This window comes from Anguilla anguilla, chromosome 17, assembly GCF_013347855.1.
Source record: "Anguilla anguilla isolate fAngAng1 chromosome 17, fAngAng1.pri, whole genome shotgun sequence".
Classification (NCBI taxonomy): domain Eukaryota; kingdom Metazoa; phylum Chordata; class Actinopteri; order Anguilliformes; family Anguillidae; genus Anguilla; species Anguilla anguilla.
In genome coordinates, this window is record NC_049217.1 from 5,694,074 (window position 1) to 5,714,274 (window position 20,201).

The window sequence follows — 20,201 nt, forward strand, 5'->3', positions numbered from 1 at the left end:
AATCTATACCTTATTTATCTTACACATATCGCGGTAGGCCTAATGTCTCTGTTATGTCATGCTATTTCAATTAATGTTGTTTTGTACTTAGTGTCTATAGCTCACATTATTTACCTGCTGTGGCAAAAATATTTATATTGCAACCTGCAGCATTCAAACAAATGTTCGTCAGACCTTGCTTTTGATTTTGCACAAGGGCTTGTTTTGCGTCGACAGACTGCGGTGGGCTCACGGGCGTGCGCGTTGGGGGGTGCTGACGTCACTGCTGTATGCGGCTGGCGATGGCGGAGCAGCTGCTGATGAGAGACCGAGATTCATAGACAAATCGTCTATGGCAACAACTGCGTCTTTAGATCGAAGTTCGTCCTCAGGACACGGTCATATGCGACTAAAGGACATCGGGAAAATATCCGAGCGATGTCTTACCTCTGACTAAAGACCACACAGACTAACAAGTCAACGCAGGTGGATGATCCAAGTCCAGTCGGGGAGCGCCTTGGGAATGAGGCTGAGAGAAATACAGTTATGAATCGGTAGCTAATAATATTTTTACATGATTGAGTAAGAGGAAAACCGGATGCGAGAGAAACGGCGAAGGGTGTCTTTTTGGATGGCGAGTTAAGCTACTGTTGAGACCAGGGACTAAAAAGGACGAATGAGGATGGAGTGATGCTGGCGTCAGGCAATTCGAATAGAGGAATTGTATAAACGAATTCTAGCACCCTGCTTGGGTTACTGTGTTGCTGGTTAGCTAGCTCAGCTGGGGAAGAGGGCACAATAGTCTCATTCCAGTTTTTTTTTTTTTTTTTACATAGGCGAATTTTCTTACGTTAAAGGACGCGATCAAATCTGCTTAATATGAACAATTTACGGATTTTTTTTGCGATACGTGAGAGATGGGATGAGAAATGTGAATGTCAAATTAGCAACCTAATTTGCTAGCTAACTAGCCAGTCATCTTGTTGGTACTGTTTGAAGATTCATCTAAACCGTATGCCCATTGGAAATGTAAGATCTCTCAGAAATAGTATTGACAAGCTAGCATCGGCCACTCCGCGCGTAATCGTTAACGTGTTAGTCAGCTAATAATGCATTCACAATATCATAAGATATTAACGGGTCACAGCCAGAAGCAAACCACCCAGCACTGATGTTCAACGTGCATGTGATCGTTTTATCAAAGCATAACCGCTCTAAACCTATGTAACCGATATGGCACAATTAAAGTAAAACAAGCGAACAGCTTCAAGAGTGCAAACGTGTTTTTGTGTGCAAAAGAAGAGTCGAGCGCGCGTGCAGTCTCGCCGGCACTGAGACCCTGTCGCCAAACAGCGCTGAAAATGGGGACTCCAGCCCTGGGAGTTGGGCGCGCGGGTCATTTTATGAACTTAATAATTCATGAACACTTAAGGACCTGACTTGGAAGGCGCTTTTACGGAAGCAATAGCAACTATGTCTTGCTCTCAGCGAGGACCTGCTGATGACTATTACCTGTGAAATGTTTTTATTGTCAGTGACAAGGAAGTAGTGGCGATTAGTAAACACATGCAGTCATACCTGGAAGGGCATCTTGCTGTTTTTGCTAGTTTTCCACAACAGTTCGTCGGTTTTTTCCACACTGCCTCAGGATAAAGTTGTGAGTTGTTTGAATGGAGCAGGTTTTGGTGTCTAGCCCAACTGGGCGTTCGGAGTGGGAACGGGAACAGAATCCGGCTCTGGGGTTTCTTCTCTTAGATCCAGATAAAGGGGCCACTTTGCCCCAGGGGGACACAGGAAGTCGGGAACCGGGGCTGGACTTCCGTAAGGCGGAGAAAGAGCTGGTGTCTCTAAGCCTCGACGAGATCCTTCAGGAGAATGCCTTGTGTCTAGACGACCTTTTCCGGAGCTCCAGGTACCCCTGGGACAAAGGGGCAGTGTGCTCTGTGTTGCAGTGGGAGACGCCCTCCATTCCGGCTCAGGATTTCCCTCGCTGCATGCCGGAGTCGCTGAGCATCTGTGGCAGGGCTGAGGACCTTCTGGACGTGAGCAACTCTCCCTGCACACAGGGCTCAACCTGCCCTCAGGATTCCAGCGAGGACAATTTTTCAGTCGGGGATCACAATTCCGCGGGGCCAATTCATTTCCACAGCAGCTCTGAAGAGCTTATTGATTTTGGCGACACTCAGTCACCTCTGCAGGTGTTGGCGAGCACCCCAGATTCCAGCAGGGAAGATTTATCTTTATTAGAAACTGTTCAGAGGCTTGAGTGCACCTCCACAGGTTCTTCTGTCTACCCCTATGGTCAGGCTAGTCTCCAGGATGTCAGCGCAGAGGCTAGCCCGCAGGATATGAGCACAGAGGCTAGCCAACAGGGTGTTAGCACAGAGGCTAGCCTGCAGGATATGAGCTCAGAGGTTAGCCTGTGGGATATGAGCGCAGAGTCTAGCCGACAGGATATGAGCGCAGAGGCTAGCCAACAGGCTGTTAGCACAGAGACTATCCTGCAGGATATGAGTGCAGAGGTTAGCCTGCAGGATATGTGCGCAGAGGCTAGCCAACAGGCTGTTAGCACAGAAGCTAGCCAACAGGCTATTAGCACAGAGGCTAGCCAACAGGGTGTTAGCACAAAGGCTAGCCTGCAGGATATGAGCTCGGAGGTTAGCCTGTGGGATATGAGCGCAGAGTCTAGCCAACAGGCTGTTAGCGCAGAAGCTAGCCAACAGGATATGACTGCAGATGTCAGCCCACAGGATATCAGCATTGAGGTTAGCACGCAGGATATGAGCGCAGAGGTTAGCTCACAGGATATGAGTGCAGAGTCTAGCCAACAGGGTGTTAGCACAGAGGCTAGCCCACAGGATTTGAGTGCAGAGGTTAACCTGCAGGATATGAGCGCAGAGTTTAGCCAACAGGCTGTTAGCACAGAGGCTAGCCAACAGGGTGTTAGCACAGAGGCTAGCCCACAGGATATGAGCGCAGAGGTTAGCCTGCAGGATATGAGCGCAGAGTCTAGCCAACAGACTGTTAGCACAGAGGCTAGTCCACAGGATATGAGTGCAGAGGCTAGCCAACAGGATATGAGCGTGGAGGTTAGCCTGCAGGATATGAGTGCAGAGGCTAGCCCACAGAGTGTTAGCGCAGAGGCTAGTCTGCAGGATATGAGTGCAGAGGCTAGCCAACAGGGTGTTAGCACAGAGGCTAGTCCACAGGATATGAGTATAGAGGTTAGCCTGCAGGATATGAGCGCAGAGGCTAGCCAACAGGGTGTTAGCGCAGAGGCTAGTCCACAGGATATGAGTGCAAAGGTTAGCCTGGTGGATGTGAGTGCAGAGGCTAGCCAACAGGCTGTTAGCACAGAGGCTAGTCCACAGGATATGAGCGCAGAGGCTAGCCAACAGGGTGTTAGCGCAGAGGCTAGTTTGCATGATATGAGCGCAGAGGCTAGTCCACAGGATATGAGCGCAGAGGTTAGCCTGCAGGATATGAGCGCAGAGTCTAGCCAACAGACTGTTAGCACAGAGGCTAGTCCACAGGATATGAGTGCAGAGGCTAGCCAAAAGGATATGAGCGTGGAGGTTAGCCTGCAGGATATGAGTGCAGAGGCTAGCCCACAGGGTGTTAGCGCAGAGGCTAGTCTGCAGGATATGAGTGCAGAGGCTAGCCAACAGGGTGTTAGCACAGAGGCTAGTCCACAGGATATGAGTATAGAGGTTAGCCTGCAGGATATGAGCGCAGAGGCTAGCCAACAGGGTGTTAGCGCAGAGGCTAGTCCACAGGATATGAGCGCAGAGGCTAGCCAACATGGTGTTAGCACAGAGGCTAGTCCACAGGATATGAGTGCAAAGGTTAGCCTGGTGGATGTGAGTGCAGAGGCTAGCCAACAGGCTGTTAGCACAGAGGCTAGTCCACAGGATATGAGCACAGAGGCTAGCCAACAGGGTGTTAGCACAGAGGCTAGTCCACAGGATATGAGTGCAAAGGTTAGCCTGGTGGATGTGAGTGCAGAGGCTAGCCAACAGGCTGTTAGCACAGAGGCTAGTCCACAGGATATGAGCGCAGAGGCTAGCCAACAGGGTGTTAGCACAGAGGCTAGTCCACAGGATATGAGTGCAAATGTTAGCCTGGTGGATGTGAGTGCAGAGGCTAGCCAACAGGCTGTTAGCACAGAGGCTAGTCCACAGGATATGAGCGCAGAGGCTAGCCAACAGGGTGTTAGCGCAGAGGCTAGTTTGCATGATATGAGCGCAGAGGCTAGTCCACAGGATTTGAGCGCAGAGGTTAGCCTGCAGGATATGAGCGCAGAGGTTAGCCTGGTGGATATGAGTGCAGAGTCTAGCCAACAGGGTGTTAGCACAGAGGCTAGCCTGGTGGATATGAGTGCAGAGGCTAGCCAACAGGCTGTTAGCACAGAGGCTAGTCCACAGGCACAGGATATGAGTGCAGAGTCTAGCCAACAGGGTGTTAGCGCAGAGGTTAGCCTGGTGGATATGAGTGCAGAGGCTAGCCAACAGGCTGTTAGCACAGAGGCTAGTCCACAGGATATGAGTGCAGAGGTTAGCCTGGTGGATATGAGCGCAGAGGTTAGCCTGGTGGATATGAGCACAGAGGTTAGCCTGGTGGATATGAGCGCAGAGGCTAGCCTGGTGGATATGAGTGCAGAGTCTAGCCAACAGGGTGTTAGCGCAGAGGTTAGCCTGGTGGATATGAGCGCAGAGGCTAGCCTGGTGGATATGAGCGCAGAGGCTAGCCTGGTGGATATGAGCGCAGAGGCTAGGTCACTGGGTGTCGGAGTAGAGCAGTCGCAAGTCGAGGGGGGCGGTCTCAGTCCCTCGTCACAAGGCGGAGAGTCTCTGTCACCTGAAACCGGGGACAAAGGTTTGTTTTGCGAGCTGGCCGGTGAGCTGCTCACTTTGTACAGCTGTTTCCAGGAGTCTTCAGGCAGGACTGCTGAGAGAGGCCAGGCCAGCAGCAGCAGCAGCAGCAGTCTGCCTGCTGAGGCTCTGGAAGTGGAAGGATCTGCGTGGCTCTTTGAGATTAGCGCTGCGTGCCGTGACCACTGTCCCAGCCTAACAGACGGTGAAGATGTGCTCTTGAGCTCGCCCGACTGCGCAGAGATTCCGGAACCCGGCGCGACCGGGACCGGGACTGGGACTGGCGGGTTTTCTCTGCCCCGCCCTCCGTCCCCACAACCTCAGGATTACAGGGGGCCCCCCGATGGAGACGCCCCCTGCCAGGGTGACCTGGACGACAGCGGCTTGGGCTCAGATCCGGACCCCTTAATGGAGTACAGCCCGGTTCCGGATCCGGATGCGTCTGCCGGTGAAAAACGGCAGCACGGGCTGATCCAGGATCAGCGTTTGACTGCAGAGTCCGCGTACGACGGCGAAGCTTTGCGTCCCAAACCGCCCGATGAAACGCTGTGTGGGCCTGGCTCCGAACCGGAGCTCCATGTTAGGCACAGCGCTGTGCACGTTGGTTTGGAATTTTCGATAGATGCACTTTACCAGAAACAGCACTGCTCCACCCAGCAGTCCCACGACCCTGGCTCGGCTCGGACTAGTGAACAGACGTTAGCGGGGCTGTCACTGCCTGGGGACGGGGTGTGTGCGGCCCTGTCTGTGGGGGGCTGTGAGTCCCAAAGCGAGGATGAGCTGTCCCCTCTGAGGGCGGTGTTCAGTGCCCTGGACCAGGACCGGGACGGGTTTGTGCAAATTGAAGAGTTTCTGCAGTTCGCCAAGGCCTACGGAGCAGAGCAGGTAAGAACACGTGCATGCACACTACCAGCATGCACACTACCAGCATGCATACTACCAGCAGTTACTGTTTCTTTGAGTACTCATTTTACATATTTCCTTTGTATGTATGTGTACATGTGTGTACACATACATGTTAATATATACATACAGTGCAGTCCATAAGTGACACAATTTCAGTCGTTTCTGTACTAGAGTACGTTGCATTTGAAAGCAGAAATATGAAAACAGAAACAGAATATGAAATTGAAGTACAGCCTGGCAGCTTTAATATTAGGGTATTTACACCCGGATTGGGTGATCCGTGTAGGAATAGCAACCCATTTTAGGGGGGCCGGTAAGTAATTGGACCGTTGGCCACGCAGCTGTTTCTTGGCCGGCTGTGTTGTCATTGCATGTTTAGTTCGTGCATAAGAAAGTTAACAGGTCTCACGTTTATTGTAAGTGTGGCATTTGCATTTGAAGTCTGTTGCAGAAGAAGTGTCCATTTACCCACACACACGTACACACACGCGCACAATTATGCGCTTGTATATGTGTGACATTCAATGGCTTATCTCTCCGTAGCACGTGAGGACATGGTGTGGTTGGGCAGGCATTAGTAACGCATTGGTACAATTAAAGGCCGCAGCCGTCAGCATAGTCCTTCTTGCTCTCTTGGCAGGAGCCGGTAATGATAGCATATACTATGTAAATACTATCCCTATGCCAACTGACAGGACGTATTGCCTGAATATTAGCACAAGGCTGTAGAAAAGCGTTTCTGTTTAAGCAGCTTGACAGGATTTAGCTGTGTGGTGGCTCGTGCGAGCCGCGGTTATAGGCTAGGGCTAGCTTTGTAGACGTCTTACCATCTGTAGTGCTGGGTCGGAGCGGTACAGTAAACAAACGGCTCTGAATCGCGCTTCACCTCCGGATGCTAGTTTTCCCTGGATGCAAATACGCAAGGTCGTTTCCACTACGTGCCGCTGAGCCGCGGTCATATGGAACGACTTGAATGTCAACATAGCTGCTCTGTCTCCTCCCGCTGTTTTCAAGATAACCGCAGTGACTTCCCTCTTTGTTACAAAAATCGTCTAATCTCATCAGCCATGCTGTGCCATTGGTTACTGTTTGGAGAGAAATGGAATCATGATACCTGTGATTCATGGAACGTTCTAAGCGTGCTAGTCACTTGTTGTCACCTTTCAAACATTTGCCCTCACCCCTACCAGGAAGATCATGGAGGATAAATAACCTTAGTAGCTTTCTAGTTGTCCTTTCATAAGCAAGATCATGGGGTACTCGCTAATTTGTTATTTATTTTTCTGTAATCGTTTCATCTGTGGTGTGTGATTTTTTTATGTCGGTCAACCTACAATGGTATTTGAAAGTTAGCCTTGTTTAGATAGAATAACTGGGCCTACAACATGTAAAAATAGTCTGTTATCTTAAAAATACTTGGAGGTGACATTTTTAAGTGCACAGATATAGTTGGCTATCTCAGATAGCTGAATCACCTGTAATTTTTGTGTCCTCAATCTGCAAATCTGTGGGATGCCCAATAGACCCTAACTATTGGCAGCTCCTTCCTAATTTACAGTTTAAATACTCTGGTTGAACTTATTTGGCAATGAGCAGCATTTTCTGCCAATCATACGTTATTAAACTCTATTTTTTGGATCCTTGTGAAAGAGCAGGGATTTGGCACATTTACGTGCTGTAGATATCTGTACCCATATAGTGTTAAGGATTTGCTGCTCCATATTGCAACAAGCATCACAGAAGGCTGTTGATTTGCCCTGCTCATAAATATTGAAGGCTCCACTCTGTTTCCTGATCTGGTGATTACTAGAATCATTAAAATCATTTTCTTTTAAATCTAAATATTTTCCCAATGCACGTAAACAGAAGCCAAATTCCAACGGCGCTGATGTTCTGAGTGTTTGGATGTTGTGTGGCAGCCCAGATGAACATCAGTGAGGTGAATTATTAATGAGGGGATGTTGCATCATGGTGTTTGTGCGAGCGTTTCCATATTTTACCATGGTGTGGATTTCCCCTGAAATGTGCAGTCAAGGTTTCGCACCCGTTCCGGTTGATTTAGAAGCCGTGAATCCGCTTCGGTGCCGGTAGCAGGGGGGGTCTGTTTTGAGTAATGGCTCGGTGCTGTAAAAATAGGTCCACTGGCCGGTCCCTGATGCGGACCTAACCCAGATGCCTACATTTAAAGCTGTTTTTGTCACCGCCAAAAGGGTTTATATGGAACAGCCGCGCGTGGGTCGTCTTCCTGTGCTCCGCCCCGCGGTTGAACCGGGTCGAGCCCCTGTGTCCGGCCGCAGCGATCGGAACCTCAAAGCGAAACCCTCCTCGGAGGGAGGGCGGGGCCCTGTAACAGTCACGTTACTCCCCCTGGAAGGGTTTACGTTGTTCATGCTGAGATTGGATTTCAGAACTCTTAGAAGTGTGATTGGGGACATGATTCAAAGACAGAGAATCGATTTCTCTCTTTACGCGGTCTGCTGTCAGCCCAGCAAAAGCCTGTTCCCTCTGCATGCAGTCTGATTGTGGCCAAATTTATAATATCCAAAACTTGACTTGAAGAAAAATATGTAATATTTGAAGGGACGCTGTACATTCCTGGCTTGTGTGTCTATCTCTTTCACACACACACACACACACACACACACACACACACACACAATGTAGCTATGTGATATATGCAGTGTTGGTTGTAGTTTAGATTAAGGCATTATTTGTATTACTGTATTTAATATGAATGAGTTAAAGATCTGAAAAATACTGATGCAGAAGCCTGGAACAGGATAGAGATGATTTTATATATATATATATATATATATATATATTGTAAGAAATCTGTCTTTGATGCCAATATGTCTGCTGGCCACACATTACCTTGATCTTATCATTATCACAATACAGTTGGTACAATGGTAGAATAGCGACCGGGAGTGAGAGATTGGGAACCATCCAAGTCAACAGACGTGCTAATTCAATCACAACAGGAAGGCCAATACACTACGGCCTAATTGATAGGTGTTACAAAACCGACTAGCCTACATCCTTCTTAGTATGTGTATTCAACACTCCTGATCAAAGCTTTGAAAACAAATAAGAAGCAGCCTCTGGAAAGGTTCGTGGTTCAGTCGGACTCTGCTGAATCCAAAGTGTCATTCATGCGCTTTGTCACTGCCGGTATTGGAAATAAACTTTGTACATTTTCATCACGTTCAAGAGTCGTCTTTTTTTTCCCCTTACAATATATATGTATATATATATATATATATACACACACAACATTTTTATATTTGCCTTTTTGGCTTATCCAGAGCAACTTGCATTCTTTAACATACAGATACAGTCCACTTACACTGCTGGATATTTTACCAAAGCAAATCAGGCTAAGTATTTGACCCAACCGGGGAAACAAACCTACAGTCTTGGAGATGCAAGGTTGTAGGTTTGATTTAAAAATGATCATGGTGAGACTTGGTCACATGGTCAGTCTTGGAGAGAACTTGTGCATTTGTAGTCTAGAAGTGAAGCTCAGCTCTCCGCTTTTGATATGGATGCATTTTTGCTGCCTTTGGATTCTGACAGCAGTATTCAGTGGAGTCAGTGTTCAGTTGTTCATGTGGCTGAAATTTTTTATTCAGTGGCTCTTTCTTCCTAAATCCTGCTGTGCATTTAGCTGAAACTGACTGTTAAATGGTGGTGTAGGCGCAGAAGCACTAGTCTTGTCCAGGTTATTTTGAGTGGCTGACATTATTCATTTACATGAGTGACCCAGTGCATCCAATGTTCCTCTGGTGGCGGTAACGATCTGGGAACTTGACGGGGGATTTTTCTGGCACTACACGCACTCTGAAAGGACTGAGAAGGCGGGTTTGTATTATTTAATCCCCAGCTAATTGGACCGCCATTCCGTGTGCAGATGAATCCATCTTAACTGTCCTGTCCTGAGTTTGTCCGACTGACTGTTACGAAACACGGAGAGCAGGGCAGTATCCTTCTGATCATGAATTTAGCACTTCCGAGTGCGGTTTTTCAGTGGAACGTAGTTTCCTTAGCCCTGAAATGGTGGTTGTTGTTAGTAACTTTTTTGTACGCAGTTCTGAGAGTTTTGATCTTAACCGTTCACTCTGTGGTGTTGCGTCCCACCCGCTCTGAGAATTCGTTTAAAAAACCCTTTGGTTTCGTTTTTGTCCCACTTAGGTTTTTTGTAATCCCCATCCTCCACCCAGATACAGCACTTATGCATAATTTGGTCTCCCATCCAGTCCAAAGCAACCCTCTACCATGTGCCTCTTTTTTTTGAACAAATGACAAGGAGTTGTGCACGGCACCTTATGCCACGCAGAACTCGTGGTTGAGGGCAATTCTGGTACACACTGCGCATAGCAACCACTACCGAAGTGAAATTGGGTAATCAGTACTTGAAAATTTCAGGTAAAATGCGGTTGTTGCTCTGTTCTATTACCGAACAGTGTGTGAATGTAACAGGATTAAGCACCCCAGTGTGGAGTGACTACCCTATTTATATGATATTTTGGCCGTATCGCCCAGCCCAAGGCACAACATATTAACATGATATTTTTAACGTTCTTAATCATTGAAACCCAGTTTAAAAGCTGTTTGTCGAGACGCTTGTTCACACTGCCTGTGTGTTTACCCCGCCCAGCATGTGCTCCCAGCGTCCCCTGCACTGACACGCATGTCATTACTCGACCACCGTGCTCCCCTTCGCCAACAGGAGCCAGTTTACTGTGGTCATCTAGAGCCAGTTTACTGTGGTCATCCAGAGCCGGTTTACTGTGGTCATCCAGAGCCAGTTTACTGTGGTCATCCAGAGCCGGTTTACTGTGGTCATCCAGAGCCGGTTTACTGTGGTCATCCAGAGCCGGTTTACTGTGGTCATCCAGAGCCGGTTTACTGTGGTCATCCAGAGCCGGTTTACTGTGGTCATCCAGAGCCGGTTTACTGTGGTCATCTAGAGCCAGTTTACTGCGATCATGTGTGTGTGTGTGTGTGTGTGTGTGTGTGCGTGTGTGCGTGAGTGTGAGTGCTCTGCTAGCAGGTCTGTGGAGCTGGGTCCTGCCTGCTCTGAGTGTCCTGCAGGGACGTTGCTACCGTTCCTCAGTACCCACATGACTCAGTGCATGGTGCTCTGGGAATGCGTGGAAATTTGCTCGCTCTGTCTGTCCGTCCTGTGGCCGCCGCACGGCATGCTGGTAGTTCTGCAGCCACACGGGCTCACTGTTCTGTGATGTCAGAATCTTCCTGCCACTCACTCTGTGTAGCCTACTTGCAGTACTCCACTCTGGAGAGAGCTGTGTTGCAGAAAAGTGTTGACCTTTTTCCTCATATGGAGGTACAGATGGAGTAAAGAGGCAGAGATTTTATTTAAACTCTCTAATGGAATAATTTGGCTCTTCGGTATTAAATTCTAGTAAAATGCATGTAAGCTGTGTTCCTGCATCTATTATAGTGGTAATCCAAATCCAACCTAAACCCCCCTTCCCCAACAGGCCCAAAGAAAAAGGAGAAGGGGTAGAAATTTAAGGCATTAATTCCTTTTCTGCCGGTCTTATCTCATCTCTTAGAGTCCTTGGAAAATATTTCTCGTGTTTTCATAGTTTCTCTGGGGCTATACTCTGTTAATGTTATTTGTGTTTTTTTATTCTGAAGCAGGTTATTCTGAAACAGGTTAGGTTAAGGGCATTCCACAAGGTTGTAAAAACATGAAGCGTTGTTGCTCACGGGTCAGTTTTCAACCTGAAGGCCAGGCTGGTAATTTGTAGTGGGTTAATGGGCGTGGGAATCACATCTGAACGTTGTTCCTTTTAAGAATGTATTTTCTGTTGTTTAGCTTGTTTCTTACTAATGGATTTTGATCGATCAACTTGATTGTATTGAGGATGCTTTTCCCTTTGATTGATTGATTTAATTGATGAATTAATATAGACCATGCGTGTATCCTGTGGGTTTTCTGTGATATCACTTGTGTTGACCTTTGATGATTTAAGGATTTAAATGTTGTTTTTTAATATGCTTTCACTAATGGGTTTCATCTTGTATGGTTATGCATTGTCCTTGTTGTCCTTTATCGTGTTTTGTTTATTTTAAAATTAATTATATTAATTTGGAGAACACCTGTGCCTGTTGATTTACGTGCATGGCTTAAGGATCTAAAGTAGACTGCAGTGTTTCTCCTTGGTGGAGGTCACCTCTGTGGCAGCACTATGTGCTGTACAGTGTATGGCTGATAGGTAGCTGGGGCACTTTACTGATGGTGTCATTTAAATGGCTGTCATGCACCTGGGGGGGGGAGGGGGCATCGGGAGAGAGACTGCAAAAGCAGACCAGGGAGAGGGCGATAAACTTCCTCTTCCTCGTTGGAGATAAAAGCAAAAGTTACTTACCCGTGCGCCCGTCTATCTGCGATGACTCTGCGTCTCCAAACGTGCCTCTCCTAAATAAATCCCGCTATCGAGCGACTTTTTGAGCAGCTGTTTGTTTCGTGGCGGCTGTGTTCTGATATTGTGGCGGTGTGAGTGAGCCGATGTCGAGAAGCCCTGGGCCGTGTGTGAGCTGAGTCAAATTGGCATAAGTTAGGTCAGAATAACGTTCACTACGTGAACTGAACTGTGTTCTTGGCTATAAATAGCTGTACAAAATAAGTATTGTACCTTATTGAACCTGTGTTTTGTAGTTGTCCAATGCTGAAATGCACCAATCGCCTTTCTGCTTTCTTTCCCATATGAACTATAGTCAAAGGCTACATTCGTAAGGGCGATTGGAATTAGACGAGCCCCGGTGTGTTTCTCTAATGGCCCAGTTCTTGCTGTAGTCAGCTCGTCTGCATTGAAGAGACACAGTAGTGCTCGGGGATGTGCTTTTCTGCTTTAACTGTTCCCCTCATGTGAAAGCCACATGCGCCGTTCTCTTCCCTGTCTCCACCCTGCTCTTACGCTCACTGTGGCATGTGACTTTGAACTGATGTCATTTGGGCGCTCTCGCTGGTTTGCAAGGTCGAGCCGGATGACCGTGTCACCACAGCGATTAAGCAAAGGACTGAAGTGTGTTTTTATTTATTTTTGTTGGGTTACTTAGCGGTCACGGGAATACGCTACTGCAGAGGGGCTCTCACTGCTGTGTTAGCCTGTGGACGGGCTCTCCAGGGCAGGAACGTTAGCGCCGGCGCGCTCTGTAAAGTGCGTGTGCTCATGTGCACCCTGCAGCCCTGCTGGCTGTGGTTACTGTACCTTTGCTAACTGAATGAGCGTAATGGATTAAGGGCTAACTGTTCGGCTGCAGCCTGTGACTGCTGTCCTGGCCCCTTGTGACCAGTGCTAATCGTCTCGGTCTGTTTGAGGAGTGGAATGTGTTGTGCCGTGAAGGAGACCCTGTGGTTTTTGTGGACCCTGTGGTGCACTTTGGGGTTCTGTGGACCCTGTGGTGCAGTTTGGGGGTTCTGTGGACCCTGTGGTGGAGTTTGGGGGTTCTGTGGACCCTGTGGTGAAGTTTGGGGGTTCCGTGCACCCTGTGGTGGAGTTTGGGGGTTCTGTGGACCCTGTGGTGAAGTTTGGGGGTTCCGTGGACCCTGTGGTGGAGTTTGGGGGTTCCGTGCACCCTGTGGTGGAGTTTGGTGGTTCCGTGCACCCTGTGGTGGAGTTTGGGGGTTCTGTGGACCCTGTGGTGGAGTTTGGGGGTTCCGTGCACCCTGTGGTGGAGTTTGGGGGTTCCGTGCACCCTGTGGTGGAGTTTGGGGGTTGCTGTCCTCTGTCCCATCTGTCATCTCCATTTTACGGCTGTCACGGCCCATACACTGTAAAATGGCCGTTTTACAGTATGCAGCTTTTCAGCATTCAGAGCCTTTGAGCAATTTGTTAGCAGTTTAATCCCCTCTCTGGGGGGAGCGTTTGGGGTCACGTTTAATATCTGGCAACGTGTCACGTATCTCGAACTGGCGAGATGAACGTTTCGTGGCCAGAATCATAACTCAGTGCATCGTCATGCAAATGTGTGACAACCGAGGAAGACATCTTTATTTAAAGCATCAGGGGTCATGAAGGTTAGTCAGTGGTGGAAACCTCATTTGTTGAACAGCCATGCTGGTGCTACTCCACGTGAGGGAGGCAACAGAACCCATATGTTTTAAAGCCTCTTTGGAATTTGCATATATTTCACAGAGCGCCTGGATCTGTGGTGATGAGCTGATCTTTGCGTCCCTTCTACAGCTCTCATGCAAATCCCCTTCAGGAAGTGATCCGGGAGAGCGCCAGAGCGCCGCTCATGGGAGGAGGAAACCGAACGCAGGAAGTGAAGTCATGTCGTTGGTTTTTTGGATTTTGAATATCAGTTCTTAGCTTCATCTCTCAGATCCTGTTTACCGCTGACACAGTTGACCGTATGGGTCCCCTTCTAGGTTTCAGAGCAGGCTACAGCACTCAACACAAAAGAATCCATTTTAGGCTATTTGGACGGTCAGATGGCTGAAATGGAAGGCAAAAAAACTGTTATGAAATTATTTTTTGGAATAAGTGGCTGAAATTATCATATGAAAATGCGTGTGAATCCTGTGTAAGTTGCTCTGGATAAGCCCGTCTGTTAAATGCCTGTAATGTAATGTAATGTCGGTGCTTCACTCTGATTGGTGCACAGCTCGGGAGAGGCCGGCTTTAGTTCTGTATGAAATGTCTCTGAGGCCCACAGTTGCTGACACGACGTGTAGTGGCTCATTAATTAGCATTTAGCACTGAGATTGATTTAAATAGACCCGCTAGAATGGCAGCATGAGACCTCAGGCAGTTTTGTCGTTCCTGTCGCACGTAGCCTACCTGATAATATAAGGCTGATTAATGTGTGTTTCTGGTATTTTTGCTTGTGAGATTAGCCCGCTTGTGTGGACTGGACTGATTGGCTGAATTTTGAATCGGCTTTTTTCTAACTGGTAGGGGGCATGTCTTGCATCGTCAGGGCAAACCTGAGCTGGTGGAGCGTATCCCACCTGATTGGTCGCTTCAGTGTGAGAGGTGCGGGTCCAGAGTAATCTCGGCAGGAATATCCTGTTTTTTAACCTCAGATTTCTTGGGGGGGGGGGGGGGGGGGCGTTTTGTTTTCTGTGATTCACTGTCCCGCTCTCGGTCACCTGCCGAAATTCCACACGGCGTCGCTTTAATGTGATTCCGCAGCGGAGCATCTTGGGTATGAATAGGCGGTGGCCTTCGCTCATTGACTGTCGTTGTGCCTTTTGTGAGAGTGCTCTCCAAGCCGTCCCACTGTTCCTCCCTCTCCTCAGTAAGAAGGGTTCACTTCCTGTGGCACGAGGGTTTCCTGCAGTCTAGCCCATCATTAATGGCTGCTGCCTGCCAGATGTTAGTGGGTTTAAGTGCTCACTGTCACATTAGTTATTGTGTAGAAATGCAGAAGGGATTCTTTGTAGAAATGTATTTTTAGGATGCTGTTGGAATTCTTAGGTCTGATTCTTATCCTGTTGGCAAAACTGGTCTGAATTCAATCAACATTTGTCCTTAACATTCTTTGAGATGGTGAGATGAAAGATTTTTTTTCTTCTCCAAGATAATGTTTATGATTGCTGAACTGTGAAATGCGTTCGTGAAGAAAAAATGTTTTGACAAGTTTGCCAATTTCAGTTTGCCAATATTATCTGGCAAAACTGCATTTGTAAGGGGGAAGAAACTATTTTTATTTAACCATATTGTTGAATTTGTTAGCTGTGTTTGAGAAAAAGACATTACAAACACAAACACAGTTAACAAGTTCGTCAATCACCTTTTTATCAATCAAACTTTAATTTAACCATAGGTTTAGGACAAATGTTGATTGTGGCACGGAGACGACACCCCGACCTGCACACAGTGGGAATGCTGCAGAGTAAAGCAAGCCATTTTGGTTCTGGGTTTGCAGTGGTTTCCTACATTAGTGCATCAGTGATGTTGCGCTCTCGGTTGATGATAGCCTGGCAGATTGCACTGTTGCGCTCAGAACTCAGGCGAATGCTCTAATTTAACTCACATTAGACAAGAGTGCCTGCTGACTGAATGTAAGGTAATATGAAGTGAGGAATTTTAGCATATATGTGTCTGTGAATGACAGAATCTCAGCATATATGTGTCTGTGAAGGACAGAATCGCAGCATATATGTGACTGTGAAGGGGAGAATCTCAGCATATATGTGACTGTGAAGGGGAGAATCTCAGCATATATGTGACTGTGAAGGGGAGAATCTCAGCATATATGTGACTGTGAAGGGAGGAATCTCAGCATATATGTGACTGTGAAGGGGAGAATCTCAGCATATATGTGTCTGTGAAGGGAGGAATCTCAGCATATATGTGACTGTGAAGGAGAATTTGGAAAATAAACTCTGAATGATGTGAAATACTGAATAACATTCAATAATTGGATGGGAAACAATTATTATATATAAACCGCAGAAGTCAGGCAACTATACAAAATATTCAAGTAAATTTAAAATACAAAAACTTCTAGGTTTATTATTAAATGAGAAAATATACTTTTGGGTAGGACTGGATGATAAACAGTCTATGATTACTGAGTGCTTTTTTAAGTGTAGGCTAATAACAGTCATCACTGCCATACAACTTATCCGCTTTAATTATTATTATTATTTTTTTTTCTGTAATTGTTCCTTGGCTTAGACTCCATGTGTTTCCACAAACATCTCTGTATGCGTTGTCTGTGCATTTTTGTTATTTTAATGAAATGGTGTGAGTTTCATTCAGAACAGACAATTCACCTTTAGGTTTGTGTTGCAAATTCTTTATCATAGTGTTGCAATGTACTATTCTTTGTATTCTTTGGCTGAAAGACAATGAAATGGCATTCACAGTACTGCAAAACCGCCAAATTCATACTGGCATACCTAAAAATAAAGGTGTACCACCCAATCCTAATGCTCATTTATATCATAACTGTCACCAAACTGTTTATGAAGAGAAAAAAGCTTGACAGTTTAACTCTCCAGGTCTGATTTGATTAGTTTCTGTACAAACAAGCCCTTGAAACCGCCTACTCAGAATGATAGAACATGTTTCTTAGTAAGTATTATAAAATATTAAAAAATCATATAAAGTATTATGAACTCTGGCATCACTGATTCAAGAACACAAGATTTTGTCCGCCTTTGCTTTCTCCCTGCACATACCTTCTCAGCTCTGTTTGGTGGGTGGCAACGCCAACAAGCAGTCCCGCCCACAGAGCCCATGAGTGTGCTCTCTTTCTGTTGTGTCTCTCTCTCTCTCTCTTTCTCTGATTATCAGATGGCTGCATTGGGCCACCAAATACTAATTAGTATTCTCCCTGTAATTTAAATTTTTTTTCCTTTTTTCAGTTTTGGCGCTGGCAAATTTTACTTTGACGCACGCCTGAAAAAACAGGAAAAACCCTGGTGTGTGTGTGTGTGTGTGAGTGTGTGTGTGAATGCATGCATGCATGGGTGTGTGAGTGCATGTGTGGCTGTGTGTGTGCGCGCATTAGTGTGTGTGTGTGTGTGTGCTTGAGTGAATGCGTGGGTGTGTGCATGTGTGCGTACAAGCATATGCATGAACATATTGGCATGTGTGCGGGTGTACATGTGTGGGTGTGCGTGTATGCATGTGTGGGTATGCCTACGTGTAGGTGTGTTTGTGTGTGTGCACATGGGTATGTGTGGATGTGCAGTCGTGTGTGTGTGTGTGTGTGTTCATGTGTGTGTAGTCTTTTGCATGTATGTGTTTGTGTGTGGGTGTGCATGCACGCATGCATATGTGCATATGTGGATGTGCATGCATGCGTGTGTATTTGTGTGTGTGCCTGTATGCGTGGCTTGTGCGCGTGTGTGTGTGTGTGTGTGTGTGCGCGTGTGTGCATGTGTGTGTGCCTCCGTGCATGCGTGTGTATTTGTGTGTGTGCGTGCCTGTGTGCGTGCGCGTGTATGTGTGCGTGCGCATGTGTGTGTGCCTATCGGTAAAGATGTGGGTTCTCTTGCTTGTGCTTGTCAGCTGCTCTTTGAAGTGGCTCCTCCCTTTATGAGCAGAGGAGGGTTTGCTGGCTCGTGTTTGAGAGAGATGTGCAGAATGTCTTTCTGCATCAAACACGAGGCTTCCACTGGAGGAGTGGAATCCTAAAGAGGATTTCTCTCTCATCGCACTCCCCCACACCTCCCCACACACGCGCACAAGCACACGCACACACACACATACGCGTGCACACACACACAAGCACACATACACACAAGCACACGCGCACACATACACACACACACGCACATACGTGCAGGCACACACACACATACGCGCGCACACACCGCACACACACACCCACACCGCACACACATACACACCCGCACATATGCGCACACACACACACATGCACTCACCCGCACACACACACATGCACTCACACGCACACACACCAGCAAATTGCACACAAATGGTCTGTTTCTGTGCAGTCCCACTGTTTTAAATGGTCTGACAGGTTCCAGTGGAATCCTAGGCAGGGACGCAAGGAAGTAGGGCTTTCAGTTGGACCAAAAAAATGACATTTCAAATACTGCATTTCAAAAAACAACAGTATATTTGTTGTAAAATTAACGTTAAAATATTTGCAATGCAATGCCATGAAATACTCTTTGGCGCTTCCTGTTATGCATGTTACATCCAAAATGGGGGGGGGGGGGGGCAAAAAGGCAGGCACAAAGACAAAAGAATGTGTATGTTTGTTTTTGTAAGTTTATTACAATTAATTACGTTTACAATACATTATTTCACTGATTGTTTAAGTACGTAATTCATTTAGGTAAATTTAAAGTCCCCCCCGTTACCGATGTTGTAGCTGCGTGACCGCCTCGCGTTGAGAGAACTAGTGGCCTGCATAGCGAATGAATGGTGAGCCGGCCGACATTTCCGGGATGAACAAGAGAGCTGAACGATAAAAACCATCGGTGTGCGCATTCATACCGATATACTGCTGATAGACCAAAAAAAAAAAAATAAGGGTATACCGCCCAGCTCTGCAGTGGCCTCTGTCACACATTAATATAGTCCTGTGGGCACTGTCATACGTGGCACAATGGCTGCTATACAGTGCCCTTCAAGTATGGGGATGGTCGGGTGAAATTAGTTATTTTTGCTACATGCTTAAGAGATCAATGATCAAACGATGAATATCAGACAATTATAGGTGATCAGTTTTCATTTGATTGTATTTACATGTGCGTATGTTTTACCGTTTAACAGAAACGGCTGTTTTACGGCTGACTCCCCCATTTTCAGCTGTGCAAACGTAACGTAGTGGATGACTGACCTATGTTACCTATTGCTGAGGGGTTTTGCATGGATAGTTCACACAAAAGAGCAATAAGTGTCTAGTCTTGGTTTTAGCCTTTGATTTCATCTTTGTGGATTGCATTTGGAGTCAGAATGGTATACATCATCATTTTCAACTTTGCCTGAAAACCAACTAATCTGAAAGTCGGTTGAACAGAATTAATTCAGAAGGATAGCACAGAAGCTGTGTATATTGAGGACAGCAGTTTGGAAAGTCTTGAGCGATAAATAAAGAAACTCCTGGTGGACTCGGAAATAAACACCGCACAGGTTAGCCAAGGAAGATGACTGCAGTCGATGGCAGACAAGTCCTGAGAAGTGTGAGAAAGAACCCGAAAACTACAGTCTGTGACATCACCATCAGTCTCCAGAGGGAAGGGGTGAAAACATCAGAATTTGGAGCCGAATTATAGAGGACTTTGCAGAGGCTACAGAGTTGAAAGGCAGGATTAGAATTGGTGCAAAAAAGTACAGACAAGCCAGAAGAGTTCTGAAATAAAGGTTCATGGACAGGTGAGACCAAAATAAACCTCTACCCAAGCGATGGAAAGCCAAAAGTGTGGCCAAACGAGGAGTGTCATAGCTTGGGCATGTATGGCTGCTTCTGGAACAGGCTCACTCATCTTTATTGATGGTGTAACAGGATGGCAGCACGAGGATGGATTTGGGAGTGTATCAATTTTGTCTGGCTACAGTATGCACAAAGAAATTCGTCCACCCTCATTGGCTGGTTCTGCAGCAAAGACAATGACCCCAAACACACTGCCTACACAACCAAATCATTCATCAATTGGAAAGAGTGGAAGGTTTTGGATTAACCAAGTCAGTCACCTGATTTAAATCCAATCCATCATGCATTTCACTTGCTGAAGAGAAGACTGAAAACAGAAACCCCCTGAAACAAAGATCAGCTGAAATCGGCTGCAGTGAAGGCCTGGATAGGCATTTCCAGAGAAGATGGCAAACGTTTAGTGATGTCAATGAGTCAGACTTGATTTACAGGTCCTGGTACATAGGTGGCATAGAAGTACATTGATGTATGAACTTTACTGTATGAAACTGTTAAAATGGTAATTAAATGCTGTTACAGACTTCAAGTTCAGTAACCTCATTTAAA

At 46.7% G+C, this 20,201-nt stretch overlaps 1 protein-coding gene across 7 annotated transcripts in view; it reads left to right on the forward strand.

Moving 5' to 3' along the window:
• LOC118217064 (rab11 family-interacting protein 3-like) overlaps window positions 1–20,201 on the forward strand; it is a 48,644-nt gene that overhangs the window by 934 nt on the left and 27,509 nt on the right. For 2 of the 7 annotated variants that reach the window (XM_035398848.1, XM_035398845.1), the window contains exon 1: window positions 228–5,735. The exons of 1 other annotated variant lie outside the window; for it this stretch is intronic. In XM_035398848.1, coding sequence (XP_035254739.1) covers window positions 1,650–5,735 — 4,086 coding nt within the window. In that variant the 5' untranslated portion in view covers window positions 228–1,649. Of the gene's footprint in view, window positions 1–227; window positions 5,736–20,201 lie in introns of those variants that run through there. 4 more of the 7 variants (XM_035398847.1, XM_035398846.1, XM_035398849.1 and 1 more) reach the window with 4 other exon arrangements.